The sequence below is a fragment of the Buteo buteo genome, chromosome 13 (assembly GCF_964188355.1).
Source record: "Buteo buteo chromosome 13, bButBut1.hap1.1, whole genome shotgun sequence".
NCBI classification, from domain to species: Eukaryota; Metazoa; Chordata; class Aves; order Accipitriformes; family Accipitridae; genus Buteo; species Buteo buteo.
The window spans coordinates 1709896-1729347 of record NC_134183.1 but is presented as its reverse complement, the minus strand read 5'-3'; the positions used below and the strand labels follow the sequence as shown (position 1 = coordinate 1729347).

The 19452-nt window shown below is 49.3% G+C and overlaps 1 protein-coding gene across 1 annotated transcript in view; it reads left to right on the top strand.

Moving 5' to 3' along the window:
• Window positions 1-19452, top strand: part of NPLOC4 (NPL4 homolog, ubiquitin recognition factor) — a 30979-nt gene that overhangs the window by 9418 nt on the left and 2109 nt on the right. The window contains exons 7-16 of the mRNA XM_075044196.1: window positions 588-711; window positions 1334-1513; window positions 3055-3141; window positions 4779-4850; window positions 5559-5685; window positions 7657-7817; window positions 14973-15044; window positions 16889-16984; window positions 18049-18165; window positions 19197-19299. Coding sequence (XP_074900297.1) covers window positions 588-711; window positions 1334-1513; window positions 3055-3141; window positions 4779-4850; window positions 5559-5685; window positions 7657-7817; window positions 14973-15044; window positions 16889-16984; window positions 18049-18165; window positions 19197-19299 — 1139 coding nt within the window. The remainder of the gene's footprint in view (window positions 1-587; window positions 712-1333; window positions 1514-3054; window positions 3142-4778; window positions 4851-5558; window positions 5686-7656; window positions 7818-14972; window positions 15045-16888; window positions 16985-18048; window positions 18166-19196; window positions 19300-19452) is intronic.

Here is a 19452-nt window from a genome sequence, read left to right as displayed (position 1 = left end):
GGCGCATGTGTTCAGCAAAGGATTTAAAGTCCCCTTCAGTGATGTTGGTGTTCTGAAATGCAGCTCCTTTACATAAGTTATGCAGAGGTATAACCTTCTCCCTCCTATTCCTAAATGCCGTTGGGATTTTTTTAATGTCTTTGTGAGATGCAGTTCAAGTCCATAATACTTTTATTTGAACTTCCGTTTGCAGGAAGCCTTGTGCACATGAAAGGAGCTCTAATTTGCCCTAGCGGTATAATCTATTACTTCCCACGTGCTGCGTAAATTATTTAAGCAGGGTCCCAGGAGTTTTCTGTCTCTGCTCTTGCTCGAATATCTGTTTAGGAGCTAGGTCGGGGAGCACATGTTGGCCTTTTGACCTCCTTCACTAAGTGGGCAGCAGAGGTTACTTGGGGACCGCAGGAGTGGAGCATCCACCCATGGGAGTTTGCAGGGCGCTTTGAGATCCTCTGAAGGTGCAAAGCATGGGTGCCACCGTGTCTCCTCTGCCCTGCTTCCTCTATGATATTTCTAGCCACTTGCTTTTTTTGAGACCCAAAAGCATTTACTGTGGTAACAGTGGCTTTCTCTTTTTCTTCTTGCAGGGGGAAATTTGTTGCCCTGGAAAACATCAGCTGTAAGATCAAATCGGGCTGCGAAGGGCACCCTCCTTGGCCAGAAGGCATTTGCACAAAGTGTCAGCCAAGTGCCATCACTCTCAATAGACAGGTGAGATGGAGCTCACAGGAGCCCTCATGCTTAAAGCTGAGAAGGGACTTGACTTTTATTGTTGAAGAGATGACTTCAAGAACAGCCAACTTGGAGCAAGACACCTTTGCATATTGGCAGTTGTTGGGGAAATGGCTGTTAAGGTCTTCAGTCCTTGCAGAAAAGGACTCTAAAACCTATCTGGTTCAGCAGTTTCCTCGTAACGTGGAGGACATCTGAGCTAGCACCACTAGTGATGAATCTCCACTTCTTTTCCTCAGGGGATCCAAAAGGCCACCCACTGTTTCTTCTTGTTTCCTCTTAAATTTCACTGTCTTTTTTTAGTTGCAAAGGCTCTTGGGGTAAGGGCCCTAGTAAAGAAGCCAAGCTAATAGGGTGCTGGGACTGCTCAGTGCTTTCCTACACTCCAGCCCGTAGTAAGTTGTGCTTGCTGGGCAGGAGAGCAGTGCTGAAGGCAGCAGAGGGGAGAGGGAGGGGGCCAGCTAGCTTTCCTTGTCCCTGCTTTGGCAGGATTCAGCTGTAAGGGGTTGTGTGCGTCCTAGGCAGTTGGGAAGGTATTGACAATAGGCAAAGTAAATGGACCTAGTCAAGGATGGCCTGACACTTGAACTTTGTCAAACAGAAATACAGGCATGTTGACAACATCATGTTTGAGAACCACACAATTGCAGATCGATTCCTAGACTTCTGGCGGAAGACAGGAAATCAACACCTTGGGTATCTATATGGCCGGTACACAGAGCACAAAGACATCCCTCTGGGGATCCGGGCGGAGGTTGCTGCTATCTATGAACCCCCACAGGTAAAAGCTGGGTGCCGTGGTGTCAGCGTTGACTCATAAAGATAATTGGGGAACACGGAAACACTTTTTTGTTTGGGAAACCTCACCAACTGCAGCTCCATAAGGAAAACGGTCCCATGAAAAAGATGATGTGATTTATGTCTTTAATGTCACTGTCAGTTATTGCCACTGAAAGAATTTTAAAGCCCAGATTTGCTTTTTGTTATTTTTACACTTTCTTTTACATTATTGCGTGCTCAGATGATTTAAAGCTAGAGAGACTTCATAATAGTAGATTTCCTTGTACGTGTTTCCTTGATTAGGGGATTTCCAAGGTCGTAGTACAGAACAGCCTGAAAACGAGTTCTGTACTAGTTAAAAAATGTTGCGGCCTTTGCTTCAATTTCTTATCAGCTCTCTGGGAAAATGTAGGCAGCTTAATTAGACAAAAATGAGTCTGCTGCCTTGATCGAGAGGCCGAGGTTGAGATCTGATGCCTCGGAGCAGCCGGAGTCCCCGCTAGATGGTGCACGGCACCATGCAGCACCGCACTCTGCACCGCCGAGTCCTCCGGGGAGGCCACAGCCAGAGCAGGTCCCGCCAAGTCTGGCTTCCCAGGGAACCCAAAAGCTGAATTCAGCGTCAGAGAGCCGGAAAGGGAGGTGGCAAATGCGAAAAGCCACTCTGCCCACGACACAAGGCTCGGCTTGAAGTTGAGTTTGCCTACTGGCTTCTTCACCACTGACCAAAGTCACTTTTCTAAGTGCGGACACTATGTATACAAACATCTCGTGGTGGGTCATATGTTTTCTTCCTCATGATGATTTCTGCAGGGTTGCTAGAGTAAAATGCAACAGATTTGTCAGTGGAAAAATTAAAATGGATCTTTGTGTGTGTGTGTGTGTGAGAGCAGAATTGCAAGCCTTTTATAAGTTCTTCCCTTTCTTTACAATATGAGCAGAGCCATGCCCTCTATTGTTTCAGTATCGCTGATTAAGCCCCTGCTTTGGAAGTTCATATGCTTCTAGTTGTGCACGGTAAAAGCAAGGAAGCTTTTGCTCTCCTGGCAAGCGGTCTCTGCTGTGCTTCTTGACACGGCATCTCGACACACGAGAAAGCTTGCATCTGAAACGCACCCAGATGGAGTCGTGTTCTCCAGAGTGCGGGGGGGAAGGCCTGGGCGTGGGCTCTTGGATTCACTGGATTTCTGCCTCTCTGCTGCTCAAAGATTCAAACAAACGAAACGGCGGTACAAAACTGGCAGGTTGAACACAGAGCTTTGGAAAAATTATATAATCTCTTGCCTTTTCCAATGTGCTCGGAAACAGCAATGGCCTGTTTGTAAATGCTGAGTCTTTCATTCATAAACCCTGACATAAACTTAGCTAACTAACAGGATGGGTCTGTGAGTAGAGGAGGTCTTTGGGGTGAAACCAGTCAGTGGTAATGCTGAAGGGGAAACCTAGAGCTCTGCTTCCATCCTCTGCCTCATTACTGACAATGGCTAAGTGTACCATGTTTTTTCCTGTTCTGTCTTACTAACAAGTTTTTCTTTGCTGCAGATTGGTACACAAAACAGCCTGGAGATCCTGGAAGATCCAAAAGCTGAGGTTGTGGATGAGATTGCTGCAAAGCTGGGACTGAGAAAGGTTAGGATGTTGTCGGATCTCATGCGTCTTTGTTTGGCAATGAAGAAAGTCGTCGGCAGTTCTCTTCAGCTCCATGGGGTTATTCAAGACCGTTTGGGCACATCTGAAATCTAGCTTAAGTGTCAGTAGCTCTTAAGCTTTTAGGTATGAAAAAACAAAATGAGAGCATTTTCCCGAGCACAAGCATCTAGCAGGGCTGTGCAGCTGAAGTCAGCAGTCCTCTGTCATGAATGACATCAAAGGGAGTAGCAAAGAAGCAGAAACACAATTTTCCCTTTATTTCTCCGCAAATAGGAGCCGTTCCTGGTAGCATCTCCCCGGTGAGTGCTAATTTGGCACAGATGTAGCTGGAGTTGCCTTCCGAGTTTGTTCTTCCTTTTGACAGGATCTGTGCTCCACTTCCAGGAGCCGAGGCTCCTGCTTTTTTTTTTTTATTCGCCTCTGTGGGGTCCCGTCTCTTGATGCTGCTGAGGCAGGCTGCAGCAAGTTAATCTGTACGTTGGTTTAGAGGTGCAGGTCCCCCGGCGGCTGAGCCTCAGTCCTCTGTTCCCCTCGTGCCTGCAGCCTGTCAGTCATCCCTTCAGGACGTATGGGTGTTGGGATCTGCTGGTTTGCTGACACCTCTCAAACCTGTACTGATATTTTCCGGTTTGGGAAATCGTCTGGTATCGTGTGAATGCCAGGAATGAGATGTACACAAACAAGATTTGACTTGCTAAAGAAAACACAAATCAGAAAAGACTCAGTACAGTAGACTATAAACATCTGTGGTGAGGTCTTTTGTTCTCTGAAGATAAGATCTTTAGCCTTTTGCCAGTGTCTGAAGCAAAGCTTCTGTGTGTGTTATTTATTTCCATGCTTTTCCTCTGCTTCTCACATCAGATATTTTTAATCAATATGACTTAACACGTAACTTGCTGCTGGTTGCAGATTTTTGTCTGTCTGGGCTCTGCTAGGAATCTGAATCAGCAGTTCTTCCTCTGAAGGGTTAATGCTGTGGGAGCTGGTCACGAGGGGCTGATCGGAGCTGTTTTTAGCACATGTGTGTAGAAGGGTTCACGCAGCGGTGTGTGTGTACGCATCTATACTCCTATGTGCAAACAATGCAAAAAGCAGGAATGTGTTTTTTGGATCGGAGCAGACTGATTTGGAATGAATCATACTCCAGTGGGAACATATGAGCTTTATCTTAACTAGTGACTGCGAGCTTCAAAATGAGATCATGTGAGCTGCTTTGTCATCTGCTGGCGCTCCCGATGCTGCTTTGCTCTGAATGCTCAATAGGAAATGCTTTTTGCTGTGGGTGGGAGGAGGTAGCGGCTGAGAGGCCTCTTGCAGCCTCCAGATCTTTCCATGAAAAAATATTCCATAGTGAAACATAAAGCTGCAGGTGCCCCCGGCCAGCCAGCTGGCATGCTGCTCCTGGAAATCGGATTCAAATGAGCCCGGCACAGCTGGGAGAGCCATTTCCTTCAGGCAGCATACAGCAGGGCCGTGCGAGAAGCCAAGAACATCTTGTCCTGCTAGGAGAAAATGTATAAGCTCTCTTCTGGTTTGGTTTGGAGTTTTCTCTTTTTTTTTTTTTTTTTTTTTTCCTTTTTTCCTTAAAGCAACTTTCTTCATAACACTTTTTATAGGTTGGCTGGATATTTACTGATCTGGTCTCTGAAGACACACGGAAAGGGACTGTTCGATACAGCAGAAACAAGGTGAGATTCAAGTGTGCAGCTAATTACAGCTGCTGGTACTGAGGGTTTGTGTAATAGCATAAACGCTGACTGTGCCAAGCAGAGTACTGAGCCAGGGCAGCACAGGGCTGGAGGTGATGCTGAGACTGGAATTCTTGTGAAATGGGGTTTTTCAGAAGCTTCTGAAGGAAAAGGAGCTTGAGCTTGAAGAGCACCGTTAGGGGTTTGAAGCTGTTTAGATAGTACACAAAGCTGTGTGCGGCCCTTCACCCACTTTGCTTTAAGAAAATGGTGCTTGCGGTTTAAGAAAATTTAGTAGAGTGGAGGGAGTCGGGTAGTGTGAGGTGCAAACTCAGTGAGCAAAAGTGACTCAGTCAAAGGATGTTCCTGTGGGCTGGGCTTTGTGAGATATACGTGGCTCAAACTTTGACCTTCTCAGCTTCCTGTAATTCTAAAATCAATGATAGCCCTATTTGGAAAATGAAACCCTGTTAAAAAAAAAGGTGTGTAAAGGTGGGTGGAACGAGAGGTGGGACAGTCCTTCTGGTGAGAGCCAGGCTCAGGGCTGGGGACCTGACATGTCACATTCTTTTCTCAGTCTCTGCAGCAACTTTCTACAAAAGCATGTTTTACTAGGGTATTGGTAGTTTTCTTTGGCTGCAGACCAGGGAAATAGGTCTAGGCTACATTGCGTTGTCCTTTTTATTCACATTTCTGCTCTTCCCTCAGGACACGTACTATCTAAGTGCAGAAGAGTGCATCACAGCTGGAAACTTCCAGAACCAGCAGCCCAACATCTGTCGCCTTTCTCCAGATGGTCATTTTGGATCCAAGTTTGTCACAGTTGTGGCTACAGGTATAAACTGGCCTCGGCTTGCCCCAGCTCTCTGGGTTACACGTGAATTATCTCTTGTTAATAGGAGAAGAATATGCAGCTCTGCCAGAAGTCAGCAGATGTCCTGGTCCCCATTTGTCCTATTTAACAAGGGATTTGCCTTGCTCTATCAAGTAAACTGCTTTTTCATTCTTTGTGCTATCTTCTCTACAATTATTTACCCTGTCCCCTACAGGAAACTTAATTGAGGCTCAGACCTGCCACATCTACCTCTCTGATCCAGAAAGCATTTTTTTGCCTGCAGCCAGGGGAATAACTATTGCTCACTTTTCTGTTTTGAATCTTTAAGCTCCAAGTTCTGTTGCCTGAAAGCGGCAGTGCAGAACCATGGCAATCCGGATCCTGAAAGTTACTCTGGCTGGTTCAGCATAAAGGAGGGACCTTTATCTCCCTTGTGTCGCTGTCAGGGAAACCCTTACGTAGGATGCTGTGCTCTTCCGTGCATGGAAACATTTTTTGTTTGCCTGAATAAAACAGAGAAGCCTGCAAAATGCTTTGCTTTGTCACCTCTGATTATAGCCATTTTCACAGCAAGTCTCCAGAGGCAATGTGGAATAGTCTGCGCTGCCCGGGCTGTGAGGGGAGATGTTGGCATGTGCTGGGAGAGTTGTAGTGTTAGAAGTTCAATCTGCTGTTCTCCATGGGATGACACATGTATTCATTTAAAATTTCCCTGGAGCAGATACGCTGGGTTCTGGGTCTATTTAACACAATACAAAAAACGCGTGACTTCCAAATAGCATCCAGTGTAAAAACTGAAAGTGTGATATTATATTTCCTCCTCTGAGCCCAGGTTTTGTAAGTGTTCCCAGAGCCTTTTTCAGTGAAAACGCTCTTTCAGTTAACAGGCCCGTGCAATCGGACAGCTGCCTGTACATTCCAGACTGCTAAACGCATCCATCTTTCATTAAAGATAGATGTGTATCTCACTCTTTTTTTTTTTATTTATTTCTGTTTTTTTAAACAGAAACTGAGAAAATGATGGCTAGTTTTGTTCAGGCCTTCCCCGTGTCTTGGTCTATGTTTAATTTTTAGGAGTGTTTGTTCTGGAGCAGTGAGTGATTGAGGTTAGAGATCAAAGGGTAGAAAACGAATATTTCCTCTTTTCTGTTCCAGATAATTTCATTCTCTTCTGTTAAATCAGCCCATCAGGTTTCTATTTAAACACTTGATTCCTTCCTTTTGTGCCGTATAAATATATCTGAGTAGTTTGCATCAACTTTGCCTTTAAATCCTCTACATGGATTAATTCCTATTCCCTCCTGAATTCCTAGGTTTGGAAATAGTAACGTCTTCCTACCATCTGTCTGTATCTTCTCTTTCCAGTTGTATTCTAATGACATATGACTCGATGTTGCTTACATTATCCAAATTAAAGCGCCAAGCATGTGATCTATCAGTGAGCCAGGGTCTTAATTTCCACTTTCCATGTCAGATTTCCACCAAGCCATCCATTACAGGCTGAGAAAACACTTTTTCTTCTTATGCCTGACATTACTAGATGACCAGCCCTGAAACTGCAGCTCATGGTTCCTTGGAAATGAAACAGGCTCACAGGAGCTGTGTGCCTGGTTTTTGTTTTGAAAGAGAGAAGATACCTGCAGGGTAGTGGGATGGTGATGCTATCAGGAGCCTTCTGAAAGGGCAGCTTCACCTCCTTTAAGCTCCTGGCAAAGCATTTTTGCTGTCACTCCAGGGGTCTGTCCTGTTAGGCTAGCTGTGAAAATGTGTGTTACTAAATAGATGTAGAGCTTAGAGGGGATCCTTCCCTAGAAGTACTTCTCATGCAGCAGCACCAGCGTTTTCTTCTCACCATTCTTTGCTGTTAGCAAGACCGTCATGTTTGATGTTGCTCTTTGAGTCATGCCTCTCTGAGTTACACTGGGCAAATCAAGCTCGTGTGGGATTTTTAACCTGCCTCTTCTCTTTCAGGTGGTCCCGACAACCAGGTCCACTTTGAGGGGTACCAGGTCTCGAATCAGTGCATGGCGCTGGTTCGAGATGAGTGTTTGCTGCCCTGCCGAGATGCACCAGAGCTGGGCTATGCCAAGGAGTCCAGCAGTGAGCAGTATGTGCCTGATGTGTTCTATAAGGTAAGGGCTGTGTGCTGGGGGTTGGGAAGAGCTGCAAAAACAGCTCTGCCGCGTGTCTGGAAATCAGTATGGCCGGCTCAGGAAAGGATGTCTTTGAGGTCTGAACTATTTTCAGTAGTAACCGTTCACCACATGTCTGCAAAGTAATTGCATAAGCTCCATTTCCCCCTCATAAACGTGCTGTTATGGTTTCCGGTGCAGCAGTAGCCATTGGCTGTCCAGCTTCTAAATGAGGTCTGCAGTGATCCACCGAGAGCCCGTAGCAAGTGCTCTGAATTCACCTCTTCCGTATTTGTTGGCAGTATTTGCCATGCTTCTCTGTTGATTTTAATCCCCAGCTGAGTTCAGCTTCCTCCACTGCACAGCCGTGTGATGTGTGCTAGCACAAATGGTGCGGTGAAAACGATGGGTTCCTTATGCGGTGCCAGGGATTCGCTTGTGTATGACATGCTTACAGGCACCAACTGGGCAGCGGATGCAACAAAAGATAGCATAATTCGTGCAGCAAGAGGAGAGACAGCCCTGTGCATGCTTCTCTGTAAGTAAAGGAAGGTGCAAAGGCTTTCAGAGCAAGGGCAGGACCAGGGTGTGCCCCTGGCTTTCCCCTCGAGTATTGGGGTTACTGCCTGTGCCCAGGTCCTGTTCTTGGGTCAGACAGTAAGCTCCAAAAACTGGTACTGAGGAGCAGCGGGATACGTGCATCCAGAGCAGATCCAAAATACTCTTACGTGAAGCGTCATGCAAGAGCGCTGCTGGTAACTTTTCTGCTGCAGTTTTCGGTACAGCTTGATGAATGGACTGTCATTATTCCCTTGACAGTTGTTTCTGGAGATCTTCAGGCCCCCTGTATCTGCAGGGCTGAGTTAGAAACTTGGGGACAGGATCTCTGCGGAGGCTAATAGCACTGCTTCTCAAACGTGTGTATGTTGGTGCCCCGTGAGCAAGCCAGAGGAATTAATTAATGGCACTGCTTGCCAACTAATTAGCCATCCATCACCCAAGTTAGTTATCTCATTCTTGTCTGTCTGATATACACAGCCCGCTCAGCCTGCAGCACTCCTGCCGCCTGTATTAAAGCCGTCTGTTAAGGACTATAGGATAAGTAAAGCTACCGTCATTTGGGACGACAGAAATGAGCGTATTGTGCACCAGCGACAGAAATGGAGCTGGTCCAAATGCTCTTGTATGCCCTGAACCTGGGACTGGGAAATGCTGGCCTGGGTGAATTAGCCTGTGAGACTCCACCTTCCCCCTCCACCCCTTAACTGAACTGCTGGCTTGTCTTGAAACCACCTGAAAATGAGGAACATCTCTTGGCTAAATTCAGTGCTTGAGAGGAAAGGTAGATGGAATCCATGCCTTTTTCCTTAGCACGCAGACAGCTTGCTCTTAGGAGCTGATAAGCCAGGTCCAATTTAGATACAGTGGAGCTCGATTGTGCAAAGGTTGGCCCTGAATGCAAAGATGAGATCATCTCCTGGCGTGCTGTGGTCCTGCTCCAGAGGAGCCCATGCTGTGCCACAGTCAGGGTGCAGCCTTGCAGGAGGTCCCGTAGGTCTGTGTCCCACATGTGGGCCACCCTGGGTGTTTGGAGTAGCAGGAAGCCAGTGGGTGTTCCCATAAGGTCTTCACTCCCATTCGTAATCTGAAGCAGGGAGATAAACAAAATGCTAACTGATGGCTCCAGCCTTCTGTGGAAATTTCCATGAACCACTGATTCACTGGGTCAGGCTGAAGCTTATTTCATATGTTTTATAACTTCTATCCATAATTGCCTTTTTCATGATGTGCTCAAGGAAGGCTTGAGGACTGCTCTGGTGGGTGTAATTGTCCTTCAGCCTTAAACGTGTTTGGCTGTAGGATCTCTTAATTTTTTTGGAATGTTCTTAAATCAACGGAAAGCTTAGTCACTCCTGGCTTTGAAAACCTTTGGGGTCTCATTAAATGTGCAAGGCTTGAGGTCAGAGACACTACCTCATAGTTACTGGGTTGGTGACAACAATGGTGTCAAAGCATTGGTTAAATACAGTATGAGGAGCAGGAGTCCAGTGCTTGGCCTCGTAGCAGAGGACAGCTGCTGCATGGTGCAGCGCCCTGCTCCCCCTTTGCAGGAGCTGAGCAGCTTTGTTCCCAGTCCTTGATGTGGGGGTTCCCCTGTGTGCTGCCCCGCCAACTAGCTTTGGGCAGAAAGCTGCACTTTTGAGTAGTTGCTACATTTTGTCTTGGACTGAGAAGCTATCACTGATAGAGAGAAAAGTCCATATATATATTTCTGTGTAATACGCAAGTATTCATTTGAAAAGCCCTTTAGGATGAAAGGAGCCATACAAATTTATTCTAATTGGATGAGAACCAGAAGGCCAATGTTTGTGTAGTGTGGATGTATTTATAGAACAACTATGCATCCAGACGCAAGGCAAAATCTATTGAACTCTCGTATCTGTCTACAGCAGGGTAATGCAGTAGATTCACCTTTGGCTTTGCGAATAGGAAAAGGTGCTGCTGTTTTCATCTATAGCAAAGTGTAAGCCAACAACTGTGCTACAGTCACGTTGTTCGAAGAAGACATCTTGTACCTCTGCTCGCAGTAGGTGTTGTTACTTCAGCAGTGACTGTTAGGAAATGCATCTGGATTGGTAATGCTGCAGGCGCAAGAAGGACCCGCACTGCAGGCAGGAGAGCTGCAGCTTCAGAGACTTTACTGCACAGGCGAAGAGGTGCCTGGAAGGAGAGGAACGGCTGTCTTTGGTCAGCGAGCTGTTTTTCCACGGTTTGCACCACGTTTTGTGTTTGTGGAGTAGGAGCAGGGGGCCACCGCATCCCCTGGGGCTGCAGCTGTTCCTGCCTGAACGTGACTCACCTCGATGGTGTGTTAGCATAGATGGGCTTTTCTTCCATGGAAATAGGAAAACTGATGGCACCAGTGTTGTCCTGCCTCAGGAGGCGAGGCGTTTTTCCTAAGCCTCTAGCCTTGTGATTTCTGTATTTCTTTACCATTCTCTTTATGTTGGCCACTAGCCCTGCTGCTTAGAGGAACCACCCCAGTGGAATTGGCAGTATGCGCTTTCTACATGCGGCCGTTGCTTTCCTGGCTCGTGAAGGCTAGAGTTCTGCTCTAGTGTGAAAGTCGAGGGCTTTGGGGACCATGAGTACAAGTTGCTTTTCTCCAAGATGCCTCCCCAGGTAAGATTAGCCAAAGGAAGAAAACATCCCCCTTGGCCTCCTGGGTTGTCTGTGAAGCGTCACAGCGCAGCACTGTTTCCAATTCGAATGTTGCACAACCGGCACATGCTTCTTGGCGAGTTCGATGCAACGAAACTCATGAAGGAGTCGCTCTTGTCAAGACACAGCCACACAAGTCGGGATAACCACTCTCTTTGTGAGTAAAGGTGATGAAGTTGCAATGGTCACTTCACCCTGTTTCTCTGCTGGATGAGGGAGAGCCCATCTGAATATTACATATGGGCCATTTTTCATTCCCTGTCTTCTGCCCTCAAGCAGTCTCCTTTGTCCATCTGGTTCTAGAAAATAACTGTATTGATTTTGATTTCACTAAGAATGTACCTTCCAAACTGTGGGTTCATTATTCAGAGCTGAAGTTGCTTGCAAATGGTGCTCAGTGCCCCAGCTGGGTGTGATCCTTCCCATTGGGCTGCCTGCACCCTGTGCTTTCTGTCCACCTGCTCCCAGCTCCCTGTGGTCAGTTTGCCGAGCCCATAACTTTGCAGTGCTGCAGCATTGCCTAACTCTGCTCCCCGCACGCCTGCATGCTCTGCTCCACCGTTAACTTCATGGGTGTCTTGACCTCACACCGAATGGGGGAAGGAGGTTGCTGTGTTTTACGGACCCTTTGAAACAATCGAATAATTGGATTTTGGGACTGGCTGGCTTTGTCTCTTATCACAGGTATTTGTGTCAGCTTAGTGTAAACATGAAGATGTCATCCTTGCAATGAATTGCGTTTTACAGCTGCCTGTAACATTCCCCCAGAGTTTCTTTGGGATGGTGTAAGACGAAAGCCCTTTACAATGGCACCAGTGTTGTGAAAGAGCCCTTTGCCCTCGTAGAGTCCTGCGCGTGCTTTGTGCATTTACAATGGCTGAGACAGTGTCTGAGCCTTGGCTTGTCATCTGTTAAATAAAAGCCAGGGCACTGCTTTTATTAGAGCCAAACGGGACCTCTGAGCCAGGCTGTCCCCTGCGTGGCACGCTTTGCTTCCACCCATTGGCTTTGAAATCCTCTTCCCAGGGAAGACATGATAGCCAGGCTGCGCGGAGGCTTTTGCAGGGAGTTTTCACTAACAGCGAAGGACTTCCCCTGGCTGGCCTCCTACCAACAGTTCATGTTGGACTGGAAAAGCCTTCTTAGCCTTAAATGTCCCAGCTGCTCTGGGGAGGAGGATGCTTGATTAGCTCACGAGGAGTCTCCTGAGAAGGGTTTCAACTCTCACTGACCTATCGCTTGCTCTTAGAAAAGTCGCTGCATTTCTGTGCGTCAGCTACTCTATCTGTGCAAGGGGGTAGGACTGCCCAGTAAAGCCCTTGGAAATGAGCAGAGGGAAGAACAAGGCTGGACTTTATTAACACACAGAAAGGACAGACAGCTGCTCAGCTCCACGGTACCTTCGGCAGAGTGAACCCGTGGGGAAGACTAACAGGATGGGATGCTAACGGCTGTCCAGCCCTGGGACATGGAGCTGGAGCCTCCCTCCTGGCTGACAGCTGCCCGGGCTCCTTGCTTGGCTGCTTCCCTCACCCTCGATCGAAAATCCCAAGGCTATCCAGAAGCCTTTCCCGCTGCAGCCATCCTGCAGTGCTGCAGAGGTGTGTGAAGCGGCCGGCCGCGGTCCCTGCGGGTGCACCCATCCTTTTCCCTGTTTGACCTCATCGCTTCGCAGCTTCTGCCTGCAAACAGTGGTTTGAAAGGCTCTAATCGCAGCGCCTGATGCAATCTCCAGTTTGCTTCTGTCTTCGGGATGATTCATTGTCCAGATCCTCCAGGCCTTGCTGCTTGATATTTGTCCAGGAGCCAAATACTTGCACCTTCGTTAACCCCTTCTTGGCCTCCTTTTGGAGTGGTTGCCACTGGGCATTCATGGCTTTGGGGGTTTCAGGCTCTGGGGCTGCAGCAATAATGTGCCAAGAGGCGCTGCCGGGGCCCCAGCGACTGCCTAATTCAGGATGAAGATGTCTTTCTCCCAGCAATTCTCTCAGCTTGACATTTGTTAAGGCCTTTAAAACTTAATTGCCTAATAAAATGGTGCATGGGGGTTGGAGAAGAATGCTGGCACTGGAGAGGGGGGGGGGGGGCTTTTCTCTCTGGGGAGGGGCAGGGTTGGGACATGTCCTCGACTCGGGGAGCGAGGTTCCAGTTTGGTAGTCACAGTCTAGTGCATGTCTTGAAGGCCTCAGCAGCATGACATTAAAAAGAAGGCATTTAACATGGAAATCCCCAGAGGCGGAGATTAAAGCGAACAGGTGCTGGAAAAATGTTTCTGCATATTAGAACTTAATTAGATTTGAAAATGAATTCCAGATGGGCTAATTATGTGTGAGTTGTTGCAGGTTCTTTCTTGCAGGGACAGGATTGTGTTTGGGAAGCTGATTCGGTCTGATTGGATTTGATTCCTCACTCTTGCGGTATCACCGAGATCTAGAAGCAGGTTAGCTTTCAGGTCCTGTGATCTCCCTGAAAAGGCTCCACGTCTCCTCCTGCTCCTGTCAGAGCCAGAGAGATCTGAGGCCACGAGCCACCAGGCTTGTTGCTGAAATAACCACAGGGCCAACAACCTGTCATGTTCAAGGAGAAAAGATCCTTATCGGAATTGCTTTTAAAAGGAGCTTCAAAGACTGGAAGCTAGATTTTTTACAAAGGGAACTGTTCCTAGGGACAGAGGATGCTTGGGGAGGGGGCTCAGGAAGGGGGGCTGTTGCCTGGAGGGGAGCAGCGTGCCAGAGCCTGCTTGGGCGATGTCCGTCTGGGTGTACTGGGAGAGCAGAGCGTGAGAGCGGGGTGCTGGCTGCCGCACCACATATTTGTGCTGTGTAAATACTAGCGTAACCAAGAAATGCTGATAGCGGGGGAGTGGCGTACTCCGGGAGAAAATACGGCTCGGAAGAGGAGGGTGTCAGCCGTGGGCAGCTCATTCTGATGCATGGTGCTCGCTGGCTCGGCCCAAGGAATGCTGCTCAAAACCCCGCAGGGGACCTGCTGGAGGAGTGGGGGTCACAGCCTCTTGCCGAGGTCCCCCAAAGCCACCGAGGTGTTGGGATGACGGCTCCGCCAGTGTGCAGCGGCTCTGGGTCTGCCTCCAGCCACTGGGACTCCTGAGAGCACAGTAAACGTAAACTTTAATGTAGGGTCCCTGATTGGAAATTATGGGTGTATGATTTATATGGGGCTCAGTGAATGATTTATAACATGTTAAGTGATGATTTAGGTAGAAAATACAACCCCCTCTTACAGAATCTTTAATGAAAAGTGTCAGTTCTCATGAATTTATTTCTGAAGCTGTGTTTGAACTCAGCATGTTTGACATAAATCACGTCTAATTGTCATTTTATGATTAATGAACATATGCTGGCCGTTTTTCTCCATAATTAAACTTTATGTTCAATTCGTCTGGCAAAGCAAAACAAGTTTATGCATTGTGATATGCTGGCTCTTCAGGTCTGTGTATGAGAAAGTGCCTGGATTTCCAATTCCCAAGCAAGAGTTGGATGAGAGACTCGTGGCTGGTTTTGCAGAAAGTCAGGTTTGCCTTGGCTGAGAAAGCAGATGTGGCACTGTCCCTCCCTTTTAAGACAGTACTGCTCCTTAAATGGCATTTACACTTCTTAGATAATGCTAGGCACCTCTCCGGTGATGATGACTGAGACAAACAAGATCAAGGTTGTTCGTGACCACACACTCCCTTAGCTCACGAGGAAACAGAGGTCCCAGCTTACCGACTTATAGAGATCCCTAGCCCCAAAGAGCTGCAGGGAATTGGGCAGCTCCGCAGCACCCAGCCACATACGAGCAGGTTTTCCACACCCTCAATGATCTGCCAGAGCTAAGGATCCCTGGGGTCCTGTGTGGGCGTCTCCAGGGCAGGATCCCTTAGGCTTCACACGACTTCCATGGTGAGGAATAATTAGACTCTTCTTTTTTCAGGACATAGACAAGTTTGGCAATGAGATCACACAGCTGGCTCGCCCGCTCCCGGTTGAGTACCTAATCATAGATGTAAGTATTCATTGCACTTGTTTGCTTTCAGCAGGGGAAGGTCAGGGCGGAGTGAAGTTCTTAACCCACCTCTAAAATTCACATTGGAGGTGATTCATCAGAGAGGTTTTCTTTCTTTCTCCTTTTCCCTCTGCTGCCAGGCATTTCTAGCACAGAGGTGCAGGAGGCGGTGCACTCTGGGGTAGTTGCAGTGCTCCTTGGGATCAGTGTGGTGCCAGGGAACACAATTGCTTCCTGGGAAGGCACTGCCTGGTGCCTTATCATGGCTCCAAACTGGCACATAGCCACGCAGCAGGGAAAGCAGCCAGCCCCACGGATATGTGTGCCGGGCGCTACCTTACGTGGAGCTAATTAGAAAGCTCCAGTTGTCTGTCTCTTAGCAGCAATTAAGAATCCATCTCCTTTTAGTGACTCAGCAGACCAGGTTGGTTGTACAGAAATGCCTTTTCTTGGGGGAGGGAGTTCACGCTACAGCACAGCTTGGCTGGAGCAGGGCTGCTGCCTGCCTGCGAGCGAGCGCTGCCAGGCACTGGGGCACAGCTCTGCCCTTTGGCTTGAAAGAAAACTGTTACGGTGTGGAAGGCAGGAAAGCAAATAATTTGGATGACAGATGATATTGCTGGAGTTAGAGGTGGTGCCAATAACGATTAAATCCACCCGGAGCAACTGGTCTGGTCCAGCTGCCCCTGGCACAGGCAGTGTCCCGCGGGCGCAGGGAAGCTGGCAGCCGGGAGGCTTCCACTGGCTCATCCTTCTTCCCCGTTTATTAGCTGCTGTGTGTATCGCTTATCAGAGCAACACTCGGGCTGACACTGGGACGTGTGACTTGCACAGAGAAATGTCATGTCCAGAACAACGGGCCCATTGTCTGGAGCCCTCGGACACCCCATGCTAGTCGGCAGCGCTGGAGCATATTTATTACTCAAGTAGTAAAGGCATCTGTTTCCGGGCTACCTGGGGTGTAATTAAGATGAAAACAGATTGATGGAACCTGCATTTAGGAGCAGTCTGGAAAGCTGCATTTCTGAAGCATCTTGTTTTGTCTCTTTTTAAAAAAAAAAAAAAATACAACCAAAGGCATTATTCCAGTTAATACTGTCCTGGCAGGTATTTCTGCATCTCTGCTTACAAAGGGCCTCACCAACACGGCCCAGCAGTCAGTAACTGACACCAAAGCTTTAAAGCCCCCAGAATCGGGACGGGTTTAAATGTCAGAAGCTGGCCCAAACACTGGCTTGTGAGCTCAGTAACGTGGGCGCAATATTGTATTACCCTGTTCCCCATCCCTTTGGCACAGGGTGCAAGGAGGAGGCAGGGTGAGTGCACCCGGAGCGTGGGGTGACTGTGTTCAGTGAAGTGCAAAGGTGTTTTCTTGGCATCCGTTCCAGCCCAAGTGGAGCAGCACGGTCCCCTGGCTACCCTGTGGCCAGACAGAGGGGCCACGCTCTCCCCTGCCACCCCTTGGTGTTAAGGTGACACCCCCAGCAGCAGCGGCAGCCTGGCATGAGGCAGAGCTGTGCTGGGAGCTGCCGGGTCCTGGTGACCTTTGCAGAGAAGGATGCTCTCCACGGCATCGTGCTGTGCTCTTGTCAGGGCTGAGCTCAGTACATCTCCCTCCAGCTTCGTTAGAAACAATTGCCAGGAGTTAAGGGGTGTGCTGATTGGAATATTACTTTAAATGTTAAAAGCCATCAGAAGATCCCTGCTGTAATTGCCTTGCTGTTTTCCTGCCTGAGCTCTAATGCGTAGCCGTGGCTGCTGTCACCTCTCAGGAGCCTTGCTTCCCGTATCCCACTTGCCTCTCCTGCTGTCAGCACTCTGATCATCCTTTCTTGGATTTTTAGATTACTACAACTTTCCCCAAGGATCCAGTCTACACTTTTTCTATTTCTCAAAATCCATTCCCCATCGAGAACCGCGATGTGCTGGGAGAAACTCAGGTAAGGACTGATTCATAACAAAGCTGTGTTTAATACAGGTAGGTCGTTTGTCTCCCTTGCCCTTACTAATATCTGCAAAGGGACGGCTGCAATTGTGCCCTTAAATCACCCCGTTGCAGTTCAGTCCAGTGCTTGCCAAACACCTTCCTGCACGGAGCAGCGTCTGCATGCCAATCAGCCAGCTGGACGCCTTGCTCCCTGCCTGCTCTCGGTGATGGGGACCAGGGCTCCTCGCTCTGTGCCAGGGCTGATGCCTCCCAGACAGCACCAAAGAGGTCAGGGGGCTCCAGCCCCACAGTGACAACACAGAACCCACTTCTCCCAGACTAGGGTCTGTTGCTCCAGCTCCGAGAGCACTGACTTCTCTTCCTGAACAGATTTTTAAAGCGCAGAGGCCATTTACGGTAAAAGGCCCATAGCTTTGAGCAGAGGCAGCTGCTGGACAGCTCGAGGCACTCTCTGGGTGTTGCCAGCACACAGAAGGCTCGAGTTGCTTTAAAGCAGCAACAGCTTGTTTCTCTAAGGAGGCCGTGCCAAAGATGTCAAAGGCTTCCCTCCAGAAGTCGTCACAGGAAAGGGGTCTCTGCCCATTGTGGCTCTGTGGGCAGAGCGGGAGAGGTCAGCTGTTCAGCGCCAGCTTTGGTCCTCATTTCTGAGGACGCCCTGGGTTCAAGAGCAGAGGAAGAGGAGAGGATGGGGAAGAAGGGGCTGCTTTGTCCTCACCTGCCTCTTTTCCTTAGGGACTGGACTTTGACCTGAACTGACTGGCCTCTGTTCAGCATCTTTTGGGTCTGAGATCCGCTCCCTATGTGCTGGGGTTGTTCAGGTGCTCAGATAGGAGAGCTAGTGTGGACCCAAAGATCCTTTTCTCTGGAGTTTCTCTGGAGTTAGCTGCAACTCAGTGAGCCAGCCTGGGATCTGATTTCGGGAGGGTCTCTGCACATTGCAGCCAATGCCCAGAAGAGACAAGAATGCTATAGTGTTTGTTAGTGGATTCGAATAGAAAATAAAGTTACCACATGGGGGAGAAGTGACTTCTCTTTATTATTTTCCCCTCTCTCTAGGACTTCCACAGCTTGGCCACGTACCTGTCCCAAAATACTTCCTCCATTTTCCTAGACATCATTTCCGATTTCCATCTGCTCCTCTTCCTGGTCACGAACGAGGTCATGCCTCTGCGGGTACGTAATGGGGAGGAAAGGGTCACGTCAGCATCGCAGTCCCCAGGGTCCTGAGCTCCTCCTGGCGTGTCACCTACATGCGTGGAGGTGACCAACCCAGCCTGCCACCCCCAGGCACGTCCCCCTGGCTGGGTGCCTGTGCAGGCAGGCCATGCAGCTGGCCCAACGCCTCTTCTTCCAGGCTGAGCTGCTGGTAGAAGGTTTAAAAAGTCAAACCAAAGCCCCCGAGTAGACCAATAGTCTCAACACGCTGCTCAGAGCAGTGAGGGGGTGGTGGTTATTAGCACGGTCACAGACCGGACAGAGCCAACTTGGCTGTGGCTCTGAGAGCTGGAAACATTTTTAAAAAATATCTCAGAATCAGAAATTCCTGTTGTAATGATAACAAGATCAGAGCCCCCAAATCTCGGTGAGGCCAACGACTTCCTGGCTGTGCAGCTCTGCCACTCTTGGCTGGGCAACAGCAGCTTGGCGGATGCCCAGGACCCTGGTTCACATCTGCACTGCCGGACCTTCCCGGTGTAAGCAGCACACCAGCGAAAAGGGCCACATGTTTGCCAGAGGCTTCAAGGGCGCCGAGGACTGCGCATGTGCGGGGCAGCCAGGCTGACCCTGGGCAGCTGGAGATCAGGCCGGGGCTGTGTGCGTGGCCGGGGACGGGTGCCGGCACGCTCCGGCACGGCGGGTTTGCACCCCCAGGAGTCAGGCTCGGCCCGCAGCACCGGCACACTTTCCTGCACCGGGGAGTGCGGTGGTCGACTGCAGCCTGGTTAGGGGATAACCTCCTCCACGCAGAGGAAAGGGAAGTGTTTGGGTTCTAGGGGTATGTCTGAATGCTGGGGAGAGCAGAAGGGACAAACTGCGTCTTGCTCCTTGCCCGAGAACCTCACCTCAAAGGGGCAGCAGCTCAGACTCACAGTTCTGTCTTGCTGTGGCTGGTGGAGGAGGGCAGGGAGGCACTTCCCTGGTCACAGCCCCAGCCTAGGTGCCGGAGGAGCGTCCAGTGCTGATTTCCCTCTTACGAATTCCAGGACAGCATCAGCTTGTTGCTGGAAGCTGTAAGGACCAAGAATGAGGAGCTCGCACAGACCTGGAAAAAATCAGAGCAGTGGGCCACCATTGAGCAGCTCTGCAGTAAGAAAGGGGGTCCCTCTGGGAGGGGGTCCCTTGGGCCAGGGCTGGGCCGAGGCAGCCGGCGGCTGCGCAGTGCTGCTCTCAAGCCGTCGTGGAGGCTGCTGGAGGGTCGGGTGGGAGGAAAGCTGTTCCTTGATCCCGAGCAGTCCCCAC